The sequence below is a fragment of the Carlito syrichta genome, unplaced genomic scaffold, assembly GCF_000164805.1.
Source record: "Carlito syrichta isolate Samal-C Ts95f unplaced genomic scaffold, Tarsius_syrichta-2.0.1 Scaffold307764, whole genome shotgun sequence".
NCBI classification, from domain to species: domain Eukaryota; kingdom Metazoa; phylum Chordata; class Mammalia; order Primates; family Tarsiidae; genus Carlito; species Carlito syrichta.
The window spans coordinates 456,967-469,485 of record NW_007251860.1 but is presented as its reverse complement, the minus strand read 5'-3'; the positions used below and the strand labels follow the sequence as shown (position 1 = coordinate 469,485).

The 12,519-nt window shown below is 40.7% G+C and overlaps 1 protein-coding gene across 1 annotated transcript in view; it reads left to right on the top strand.

Annotated features, from left to right (window-relative positions):
• The first annotated feature begins 1,330 nt into the window (after nt 1–1,330).
• PIR (pirin) overlaps nt 1,331–12,519 on the top strand; it is a 114,101-nt gene continuing 102,912 nt past the window's right edge. The window contains exon 1 of the mRNA XM_008064617.1: nt 1,331–1,477. Within this exon, the coding sequence (XP_008062808.1) occupies nt 1,382–1,477 (96 nt within the window). The 5' untranslated portion in view covers nt 1,331–1,381. The remainder of the gene's footprint in view (nt 1,478–12,519) is intronic.

Sequence of the window (12,519 nt, the reverse complement as noted above, 5' to 3'; positions counted from 1 at the left end):
ACTTTTGAATGGTAAACTTGGGCCATAGGTAAGTCCCGAAATATGGGATGCATTGCTAAGGGCAGCTCATCCATGATTTGCTTGTACTCTAGAAGACTTCATGAGAAAGTTCAAAGACTTCTTGCCTTGAAAAGTTGGCCCTGAACTTCAGGGATAGATGGGTGTCTTTGAATTTAATGATCCTGGAAGATCCCTTTCAATGCCAAGATCTTCAGAACGATCTGGTGAGAGTTACCAATTTCTTGGTTTTTCTCTGTGTTCCCTATGTCACCACACAAGCTCCCCAAATATCAGCTTCACTGGTAGCACCTACTTCATGGGGTAGCACTGATGGGGGGCTGTGGTGGTCGAGAGAGTACATTGAGGTAAAGCATAGAAACCTCATTAGAGAGCCGGGCTCGGTGGCTCAGCCTGTAATCCCGCGCCTTTGGGAGGCTGAGGTGAGTGGATTGCCTGAGCCCGCGGGTTCGAGACCTGCCTGGGCAGCGAGACCTCATCTCTACAATAAATCAAAAAATCAGCCGGGCGTGGTGTAGTATACGCCTGTAGTTCCGGCTACTCGGAAGGCTGAGGTGGAAGGGTCGCCGGAGCCCAGCAGGTCAAGGCTGTGGTGGCCGGGAGCAGCCACTGCACTCCAGTCTGGGCAACGGAGTGAGACTCCAACTCAAAAAAAAAAAAAAAAAAACCTCATTAGAGGTTCTTAGTAAATACTCAACAGAGCTATCAGTCATGCTTCGCTTCAGGACGGAGGTACGTTCTGAGAAATGTGTCATTAGGCGATTTCATTTTCATTCGAACATTGTAGAGTGCACTCACTAAACCTAGATGGGACAGAGTACTACACACCAAGGTTTTATGGCCTAGCCTGTTGCTCCTAGGCTACACACCTGTACAGCACGTTACTGTACTAGTTAGTGTAAGTGATTGGAACACAAAGGGGAGTATTTGTGCATCTAAACATAGCTGGATAAGAGGTACAGTGAAACTACGGTTATGATAATCTTATAAACCTACTATCATATACGCAGGTCCTTGCTGACTTACATGTCATTATGTAGCATGTAACTGTATTACTGACCCTTGTGCAAGAGAACTTTAAAATTATATGAGATAACTATTGTAAATAATTGGTGGCTACGGGGCACCTAGTAAGTACTATACATGTTCACCATTATATTGTTGTTTTAAATCACCTAACCCAGGGTCAGTATTTAGCAAGCAATCAATGCATTGTAGCTGCTATTATTTTGGGTATAATTTTAACATACTTTATTTTGTAGTCTTTGGATATTCCCTCCTTTGTGACTTCTTTTTTGTTGTCTCCCCTTTTGCCCTTCAGTCTCTACAGTTCAGCATCAGAATACTCTCTTTAGACTTTGACATGGGGTCTTCCAAGAAGGTTACTCTCTCAGTGCTCAGCCGGGAGCAGTCAGAAGGAGTTGGAGCAAGGGTCCGCAGAAGCATTGGCAGACCCGAGGTATGCTGGTTGGGTGGCTGCTCCTTGCTTTCTTTTCAGAAGGGACACATGAGACGTTGACCATGATTTGGGAAGAGGGAGCTAAGATGGTCATGAGCTGCCCCGTGGGGTGCCTAGGTGCAAACTCTAAACTGGGGCCCCATGCAGACAGGCCCCAGCCCAAAGGGGATTCCTGTAATGTGGATGTAGAGGTCCTGGACAGCAGGGGCAGCTGAACTTCGTGAAGTGTCTCTGCTTCTCTGTGGATACCCATGTCCTACCCTGGTCTCACTTACTATCTGCCTCAGCATACACATCTCCAGACAGGCCCATCCTACAACCCCCAAGTTTATATGCCCATACTTCAAAGCACTGGGGAGGAACTGATTCCCAACTCCAAATTCCCAGGAGAAAGTATCTGATTGGTGAGGCATAGGTCAGGTCTCCATCCCTGGCTAATCAGCCACTGTCAGGGATTTGGATTCATAAAGAGACTGCTGGAACCCAACTCTGTAGACCTCTGGTGAGGGGCAGGCATAAAGGAGACTAACTCTCAGAGGAGGTTATATGTTAGGTAGATGCTTTTCAACATGAGAGAATATTTTCATTTGAATAGGGGAAATTTGGGATTTCTGGGAAAAAATCTCTTATATGCACGCAAAGGTATCAGATGGTGGTCATAGCCCAAGGAATACAGCCCCCAGTGCCATACCAGATTCTAAAAGCAAATTTGAGTAAGAAATACATTTATTCCATTTTGAAAAGTGTAGCTGGTTTGTCCCTCTTCTTAAACTAAACTCTGATATTTTCCTACTATTTTGTTGCTAGACCTAAGCTTTATACCACCCATTGTGTAAGGATTACTTTCTTTACTTTTAAATCTTTGACAGGTATTTGTAGGGTTTTAAAAAAACTCCTGGCTTTCCTCAGTGAGTGCTGACCTACAATGTTGATGGATTCAATGTTTTTAAAAAATATATTTGATGTTATGAATTGACAAATTAAAGTGTATATATTTATGGTGTACAAAATAATGTTTTGATATAGGTGTACATTGTGGAATGGAAAAATCAAGCTAATTAACATACACATCACCTCACATGTTTTTTGTGGTGAGAACACAAAATCTCTCTTAGCAAATTTCAAGTATACAATATATTGTTACTATTATGCATTCATAACTAACCCCCAGCCCCTGGTAACCATCCTTCTACTTTTGCTTCTATGAGTTCAATTTTTTAAGATTTCACATATAAGTGACATCATGTGGTATTTATTGTTCTCTGCTTAGCTTATTTCACTTAGGATAATGTTGATTGGTCATTGAGGCAGGGGAAGACCTGTCAACCCAGCTCTCCATCAGCCCCATCAGACGTTCCCTTGCCTGTGCCTTTGTAGCTTCCTGTTTACCCCGGAGTGTCTTTTGTGATCCATCAAACACTGGTTTTTGAAAGATATAGAATTATTCTAATGGCTTAATGGACAGGGGATGTTGGGGAGATACAGATGGAGGTGGTGTCATATTCTACTAGGCTACATCATCAAAGAACAAGTGGAAAGAATTCTGGGACCGTAAAGACACCTGGCAGTAAACCATTATTATATGTTGTGGGTAGCTAATACTTTAATTAGTCCATCTGTCACAAACACATCTGTTAAGAATTTCTTAATTGTTTTTGTCCTGAGAACCCTTTTGGCAGTCTGGTGAAACCTATAAATTTCTTCTCAAAACAATATTTTAAAATAGATAAAATAAAATATATAGGATTACTGAGGAAAACTTTTGTACTGAAATATGGTTAGCAGTATTTTTTTTTATAATCAGTGTTTTTTATTTTGATATTGTGGGGTACAGTTAAGGGTTAGGTATACAAATATGGTTAGCAGCATTTTGAAAAACAGTTTGGTAATCCCATAATATACATTAAATAACAAGATTTGGTGGCAGTTCTAGTAACTGTCTAATTTCAAAGCTATGAGGAGAATAAATGACATTACAACATATCTACTCACAAGTGTAATATGATGTGAAAATAACTTCAATTTATTTTGGTGACAAAGCCACAGGTACTAGTGAAGATCCCCACATTCTACTGATTCAGGTATCTTGTATCCCAGTTATGACTCTACCCTATGGAAAAATAAATGGGTAGGAATCATTCTTAATTCCATTAACCTGCTTTAATAATTATTAAGACAGTAAGACAAAGGATGTTTCTTTTAAAAATATAATTATATACTTTACATCATGTGAATTATATAGAATAAACAATATTGTGCCAGGTGCGGTGGCTCATGCTTGTAATCACAACACTTTAGGAGGCTGAAGCTAGAGGATTGCCTGAGCCAAGGAATTCAAGACCAGCCTGGGTAACATGGCAAGATCTCATCTGTACAATAAATACAAAACATTATCTGGGTATGGTGTCCCAATTACTCGGAAAGCTGAGGCAGAAGGATTGCCTGAGCTCAGCAGATTGAGGCTGTGGTAGCCATGCCACTGCACTCCAGCCTGGGCACAGAGTGAGACTCCAATTCAAAATAAGTTGTGCCCAAATGTTTTTTATTTAACATTGTAGCATAAGGATTTCCCATGTTACTATAAATTCTTCATGGACATCATTTTAAATTAGCTATGCCATATTCCGTTGTATGAGCATACCTTTATTCTCTTTCTCATGACCTCATTTTTGATAATTTAGGATGTTACCATATTTTCCCCCACTTTGTACACTACCAACTTGCCAGAAAGGTAGACCTCGAACCCGTTCATCAGCAGAGAAGGAAGCATTTATCGACTGTCAAGGAGTTTGCTTTTCAAATTCTCTGCATGAAGGCTTGTGTCTGAAGAAACATCTCATAAACTTTGGACCCCAAAGCTGTTTTAGCAATGAATTTACAACAGTGCCCAGTATTGGCAGATTTGTTTCCTATGCCTGCAAGTGTGGAGGTAGAAGATGAACTTACAATGCTCTCACTGAGCCTTTCTGTGATTAACAATAAAGAAGAGATGAGCCAGGCTCGGTGGCTCAGCCTGTAATCCCGCACCTTTGGGAGGCTGAGGTGAGTGGATTGCCTAAGCCCGTGCGTTCGAGACCCACTTGGGCAACTTGGCGAAACCTCCTCTCTACAATAAATCAAAAACTAGCCAGGCGTGGTAGCGTGCGCCTGTAGTTCTGGCTATTCGGAAGGCTGAGGCAGAAGGATCGCCAGAGCCCAGCAGGTTGAGGCTGCAGTGGCCGGGAGCGGCCACTGCACTCCAGTCTGGGTGACATAGTGAGACTCCAACTAAAAAAAAAAAAAAGAAGAGACAAGTGGGGCTGGCTCACACCCTTTATTACAATTATACATCGCCAGGCCAGCCAGACTAGAATTCAGTGGCTGAGTAGCATGGTGTTAGGGCATGGTTTTTCTGTGCTCCTAACAAGAGAGGAACCCACTACTCATCTGGGCTTGCCTCTAAGCCCCATTCTTCCTTCCACCAGACACTCAGTAGAACATGATTCTCCTTGAATCACTCTTATTTTTCTTTTTAAAATTTATTTTTATTTTAGTTTTTAGAGACAGAGTCTCACTCTGTTGCCCAGGCTGGAGTGTAAGTGGCGTGATTACAGTTCACTGCAGCCTCAAACTCCTGCGCTCAAACCATCCTCCTGCTTCAGTTTCCCAAGTAGCTGGGACTACAGGTGCACACCACTGTGGCCAGATGATTTTAAATATTTTTGTAGATATGGGGTCTTACTCTGGTGCCTAGGATTTTCTTTTTTAAATTATTTTATTTTGCTTTGTTTTTAGTTGGAGTCTCACCCTGTCACCCAGGCTGGAGTGCAGTGGCATACCCACAGCCATGGCAACCTCAACCTGATGAGTTCAGGCGATCCTTCTGCCTCAGCCTTTCAAGTAGCTCGAACTACAGGCATGCGCCACCACGCCTGGCTAATTTTGAAATTTATCATAGAGATGAGCTCTCACCAAGTTGCCCAGGCTGGTCTCAAATCCCTGGGTTCAGGCAGTCCTCTCACCTCCGCCTCCCAAAGTGCTAGGATTACAGGTGTGAGCCACCACACCCAATTATCTTATTTTAAAGATGTGCGTGCAGTTCAGGTTTAGGCACATAAGTGGGCAATGTGCAAGTGAAGTTTGGGCCTCCCATTGGTCCTCACTTTGCCTTATTAGGTACCCTTATTGATGTTATGTGCCCACTCCCCTCCCCACCCTGCACAGTGTCCTGCTACTACCAATCCCTTTCTTGTAGTATTATTATAAATGCTCAGGGTCTATTTATGAGTGAGAGCATGTAGTACTCAGTTCTTTGTTTCTGTGATACATCGCTGAGTATGGTAGACTCTAAATCCATCCACATTGCTGTGAAGTCCATGATTTTGTCTTTCTTTATATGTGAAGTGAATTTCCATGTTCCTCGTACCCATAATAATCAACTCATGGACAATCTTGTTTCATCTGTATTGTCATCCATTTCTTCCCTCAAAGTATTTTAAAGTGAATCCCAGCCATTATTTAATTTCATTTATAAATATTTTAGTTTGCTCCTTTAAAGGATAACTTGAAAAAAATACAGCTACAATCCCATTATCACACTTAAAAATTAAAAGAACTCATTAATGTCATCAAATAGCCTTGACTAACCTTGGTCTTCACTGATTTAGCCTCTGGAGATGGTACTTTCCATTATCAAGGTCTCTAGATATTGAGACAAGGTAGAGGGGCAAAGTCACAGCTCAAGTCCCTTTGAGGCTATATTTAGATCTCAGTCTGGGATATGTGCTGGCAGTTTCCTTGTCCCTTCTCAGTATCACCCTCAGGCCCCAGCCTAGAGGCTGAGTAAACCCAGAAGGCAGTTGGAGGTTATCTTGGAGCGCTTCTCCCTTCTGCTGCTACCATATCATCTTTATGTAGGCTGACCTAGGATCACCTGATTCTAGGCTGCTATCACAGGCATTATTGCTCTTATATCAGTTAGGATTAGGTTCAACTGTGTTTAACAAAAAGTATCCTCCAAACCAGTTATATACATAAGTAGGGGTTACTGTCTGTCTTTTGTAAAGTCCCCAAATGGGCATTCCAGGGTGACCCTAGAGGCTCCACACTTATTAGATACCTGTGCTCATTCTATCTTTGGTCACAATTGTTAGCACATAGCCTTATTGTCCAAAACAGCTGTTAGGGCAATAGCAATCATTTGCCCTCTGGCACTGGAAGGAGGAAGAGGGAAAAGGCAAAAGAACACACATCTGCTATCCATCCTTCTTACATAAGGAATTTCTCTGATAGTCGCATCTCACAACTTCATCAAATAGCCTTGACTATAACACAAGTACCACTCCCCGTTTGTGGAGTACCTTCTATGAACACAGAATTCTTCTACATTCAATGGAGCATCACAAAAAGGCATAGTATTGGCCCTGTCTCCAAGGAACTTCTATTTCCAATGCTTCCTGACTTAAATAAAAATGCCAGGCTGCTGATACTTTGTTATGGGAGTGCCACAGGTTTGAGGAGTGATAACTGCAGGTTTTGAATGATCAAAAGAAAGAACTTGAAAGCAGCTACTTAAATTTGACAGCTAAAGGAGTTGGAACTGTTTGAAGGAAAGAGAATTCGCATGTGATTAAAAATTCAGTTTAATATGTAAAGAGAGAAATATGTGGATGAGTTGGGGACTTAGTCAAAACACTTTAGAAAATCAGAGTTCTCATATAGATCCTGTCTACAAGATAACATATGTTTACTTATCATGTGGAATCTATGTCAAATATATCAAGAATATTAGGAACTTTGATGGACTAATACCTAGTCCTGCGAATAACACTTGAGTACAACAGTCTAGTGCAAGATGCTCTTGCTTTTTGGAGGGAAAATGTTGTATGTATCTCCTATCTTCTGGCCAGATAAACAATTCATTCCTCTGACTCTTGCTTCAACTAGTATCTTGGCTTTTGCAGTCTCTTGTGCTTGCTGGCTTTCTTCTTGTGTGTGTCCATATGTCATGAATTGGTGACCAGAAGGATTGAATGTGCAGCAGCAAATATGACAAATAGTACTGGTATAGTCTGAATAGTCTGAATGTATGTGTATCCTGCCCCCCCCCAACTATTTCCTCTACTGAAACCTAACCCCCAAGGTGATGATATTAGGAAGTGAGGCCTTTGGGAAGTGATTAGGTCATGAGGGTGGAACTCTTGAGAATGGAATCATGTCCTTATAAAAGAGTCCTTAGAGAACTAGTCGGTCACTTCCACTGTGTGAGGACACAGCTAAAAAGGACTGTTTTTGAATCAGAAAATGGGCCCCCATCAGGCACTGAATTTGCTGGCACTTTCTCTAGAACTGTGAGAAATAAATTTCTGTTGTTTTAATCCACTCAATTTATGGTGTTTTGTTATAGCAATTCAAACAGACAAAGAAAATTAGCACTAAGAATGGGGTCATTCTTCCATTGTCATGAATAATAGGTCCTAGTTTCTGTTTAGATGGCTAAGTTCCTTATCAAATTGTAGTTTGACCACACCCTTGGTGTTTTCACCTGAACAAGTTTTCTAATTCTTTACAGTATGGCTGGGCTGAGAATTTCCCAAATCTTTAAGTTCTGCTTCTCTTTCGATGAACAATTCTGTCTTTAATTTATTTCTCTCTTCTTGCATTTTACTATACGCAATCAAGAGGGACCAAACAGGTCATACACTCGACACTTTGCTTATAAGTAGCTTCAACTAAATATTCTATTTCATTGTTCACTAGTTCTGCCTTCCACAAAACACTAAGACATGAACACATTTCAGTAAAGTTCTTTGCCACTTAATAACACGGAGCTCCTTTCCTCCGGTTTCCAGTAACCTGTTCCTCATTTCTGTCTGTGATCTCATCAGAATGGTCTTTACCATTCATATATCTACCAGTGTTCTGTTCAGGATTACTTAGGTATTCTTTTTTTTTTTTGAGTTGGAGTCTCACTCTGTCGCCCAGGCTGGAGTGCAGTGGCACACTCCCGGTCACCACAACCTCGACCTGCTCAGGCAATCCACTCGCCTTGTTCTCCCAAAGTGCTGGGATCACAGGCTGAGCCACCGAGCCCAGCCTACTTAGGTATTCTTTAAGAAGATTGAGGATCTCTCTACAGCTCTCTTCTTTTCTTTCTGGATCCTCACCAGAAAGGCTCTCAATGGTCCATTCACAGCAGTGTAGGCTTTTTCTTTTTTCTTTTTTTTCGAGTTGGAATCTCACTCCATCACCCAGGCTGGAGTGCAGTGGCACACTCACGGCACCCCAGCGTCAACCTGCTGGGCTCAGGAGATCCTTTCGCCTCAACCTTCCAAGTAGCTGGAACTACAGGTGCACACTACCACGCCCGACTAATTTTTTTATTTTTATTGTAGAGATAAGGTCTCACCAATTGCCCAGGCTGTTCTCAACCTATGGGCTCAGGCAATCCTCTCACCTTGGCCTCCCGAAGTGCTGGGATTACAGGCTTGAGCCACCGTGCCCGGCCAATGTAGGCTTTTTCTAGTATGTACCTCAACATTCTTCCAGTCTCTATTCATTAAACAATTTCCAGGTTGCTTCCACAGTTTGAGGTATTCATTACAGCAGTGTTTCCAGTCCTTGGTGCCAATGAATAACTACCATTCTGTGTGTGTGGGATGGTGATGAGGGTAGGACTGAAAAGAGGCAACCGCCTCTTTTTCACAGTTTGACAGCAGGACATATTTGCTCATATTAAACTCTTTGTTACAAGGAAGCAATGTGTGTTTCTCTATCTCATCTTTACCCATATTTTAGTACTATAGAACCACAACAACGTAAAATTAAAAAGTCATCTTAAAACTCCAAACTCTTTGTCTTTCATCTGGGGAAATAATGACTCAGAGATTTATAAGACTGGTGCACTATAACAGATACCACCCATCTATGTAAAAACCTACAGTGCTTCAGGCACTACACTGAGTGCTCTACATTCATTGTTTCCAGTCCTTATAATCTTTCAAGGCATATATTATCCTGTGAGAAGAAAAAATGTATAATAAGATATGATAAGAATGCCCAGCCTCTCCTCCTATCAACCCTAGTTCTGTTCTTGGGCTTTTAATGAGCTAAAATAGAGTGATGACTGACAGGACAAGATTGAAAGGAAACAATTGCTGAGTTAATTTTCACTGGAAAGGGCAGAGAGTTACTGGTGGATGAGAAAAGAGTAAATCTAGAAGATATGAGAAGAGAAAAAAAGGAAAGAACTGTCTCCAGATGGTTTGAGGTGATTCGAAAAGTTAGAGCGAGAGAAGATGGAATTAAGGGAGACAGGTATATCTGGAGGGCAGTAGGGGAGATTTTAAATATATCTTTAAATCGGAACCCTTTTGGTATTTTTGAAAGGATTCAATAAATAATTTGAATTTATTTTCAATTTCAATTACTTTTTAATATTGGACAGGATGAAACACTGAACTGAGATGGGCTACAAAATGCCCCACCTTTATATGGGTTACAGCTGGTATTTTAAAACGAAACTGAGACTTGGCTAGTTTAAAAACTTTCAGTCATTTGTTGAATACATACGTGTGTGTGTGTGTGTGTGTGTGTGTGTGTGTGTGTGTGTGTGTTGCATGTGTGTACGTTTTTTCATAGAAAATTGAAACAGAGAGAAAAAACCAGAGACTGAGACAGAGTTTCATACTTTAATTTCTGGAAATATGACAGAATAGATACTCTGAAATAAATAACCTTAAAAAGATACTTAGCTGAACTGACAAGAGGTTAGCAAAACTCTGAGAGTCCAAGAACAATAAGAAAGAAGGAAGGAATGGAAAATCTGAATACAGTAAGTCCCCTACATATGAACCTTCAAGTTGCAAACTTTCAAAGATGTGAATGTGTGTTTGCATGTCCAATCACATAAGTTAGTTCACATGTCTGGTGTACATTGTCATGTACTGTATTGTAAGACTAAAAATATTTTCTTTATTTATTTTTGGTTTTTTGTTTTGTTTTTATTTTTCTTTATTTTTGTTTGTTTTTACTTGTTATTGGTGTGAAAAGTATTATAAACCTATTACAGTATAGTACTATATAGCCGATTGTGTTAGTTGTGTACCTAGGTTAACTTTGTTGGACTTACAAACAAATTGGACTTGCAGATGCACTCTTGAAATGGAACTCGTTTGTATGTAGGGGACTTACTGTAGTTTCACAGCCCCTAGGGTAATTGAGTGAGGATTTTAAAAGCTTATAACAAAGACAACAGGACCAGATGATTCTACAGACAAATTTTACAAAATATTTAAAGTGCAGATAATTCCAATAATGCACAAACTCTCCAAGGGATAAAATCTGAGGGAGTGCTCTTCAAATCATTTCATGAAGCTGACATTACCTTGCTATAAGGACCAGACAAGGACAGCAAGTGAAAGACTAATTAATCATATTCATGAAAATTTTTGCAAGAATCATAAGCAATATATTAACCAACCAAATACAGCAATGTACAAAAAATATAATATACCATGACCAAGTTTGGATTACCTGAAGAGAGCAAATTTATTTTAATGTTAGGTAACCTATTTATGTCATTTACTAACATTAAGAGATTAAAAGAAAAAAGCATATAGTATCTTAATAGTTCAGAATTCAACATCCATTTATGTTTCTAAAAACTCAACAATTTCATAAACTAGAAAGAGAAAGGAGATTCCCTAATTCTGTGAAGAGAATCTACAAAACACTTTCATTAAACAGCCTGGTTACCAGTGAAACTTTATGAGGCAATCTATGTAAGGCCAGGACAAGACAAGGATGTCTGCCACCACCATTTCTATTCAAGACTGTTGTAGAGGTGCTAGTTTGCAAAAAGGTAAGAAAAAGATGTCGAAATTATAAGGATTGGAAATGAAAAAACTCATTATATTACTTCCAAATATTACTTAAGTTCATTACCCATGAGTCCTACAGGGAGGATTTCAGTGCTCTCCTCCCTGACTTTGGGCTTGACCATGTTACATGCTCTGGTTAATGAGACATGTTAATGTGATTGTGTATGATTGACTTGGCTTGTTTTTGCTTCTGCATGACTGTGAGAACAACTTGTCCTTGATAGTGGCCACTAATTCAGCTTGGGTCCCAGAATGATAAGACATGTAGAGGCCGGCCAAGCCCAGCAACCCTCAGAAAAATTGCAGTCTGCCACAATTTTAATCTAATGCAAGAAAAAAATATTTTTCACGAACTACTGGGCAAAAGCTCCTTGATAAATACATTGGTGATATGAACATCTACAAAGAAAACCCAAAAGAAGCTACAGGTGAATCATTAAAATTAATAAAAGATTAGCAGTGTTCAACATCTTTCTGGCTGGGTGTGGTGGCTCACGACTGGAATCTCAACACTTTTTGAGGTCAACGTGGGCAGATTGCTTGAGCCCCGGAGTTAGATGGGCAGGTTGCTTGAGCCTTGGAGTTTGAGACCAATCTGGGCAACATATCGATATATCGAAACCTCATCTCTACAAAAAAATAAAAATAAAATTAGCTGGGTGTGTTGGTACACACCTGTAGTCCCAGCTACTTGAGATGCTGAGGTGGAAGGATCACCGAGCACAGGAGGTGAAGGCTGCCATGAGCTATAATCATTGTGATTATACCACTGCACTCCAGCCTGGGGAATGGAGTTAGACCCCTGATTCAAAAAAAGAAAAAAATAATATTTATATCACGTTTTTAATTTCCAGCAGTAAACTGTTCAAAACGTAATTGTAAAATGCTACTTGCACTTGCAATAGAGTACCATTAAAAATATACAACTGGGCTTGGTGGCTCAGCCTGTAATCCCAGCACTTTGGGAGGCCGAGGCGAGTGGATTGCCGGAACCCGTGGGTTCGAGACCTGCCCAGGCAACTTGGTGAGACCTCATCTCTACAATAATTCAAAAATGGGCCAGGCATGGTAGCACGCGTCTGTAGTTTCAGCCACTTGGAAGGCTGAAGCGGAAGGAACGCCGGAGCCCAGCAGATTGAGGCTGTGGTGGCCGGGAGCGTGCCACTGCACTCCAGTCTGGGC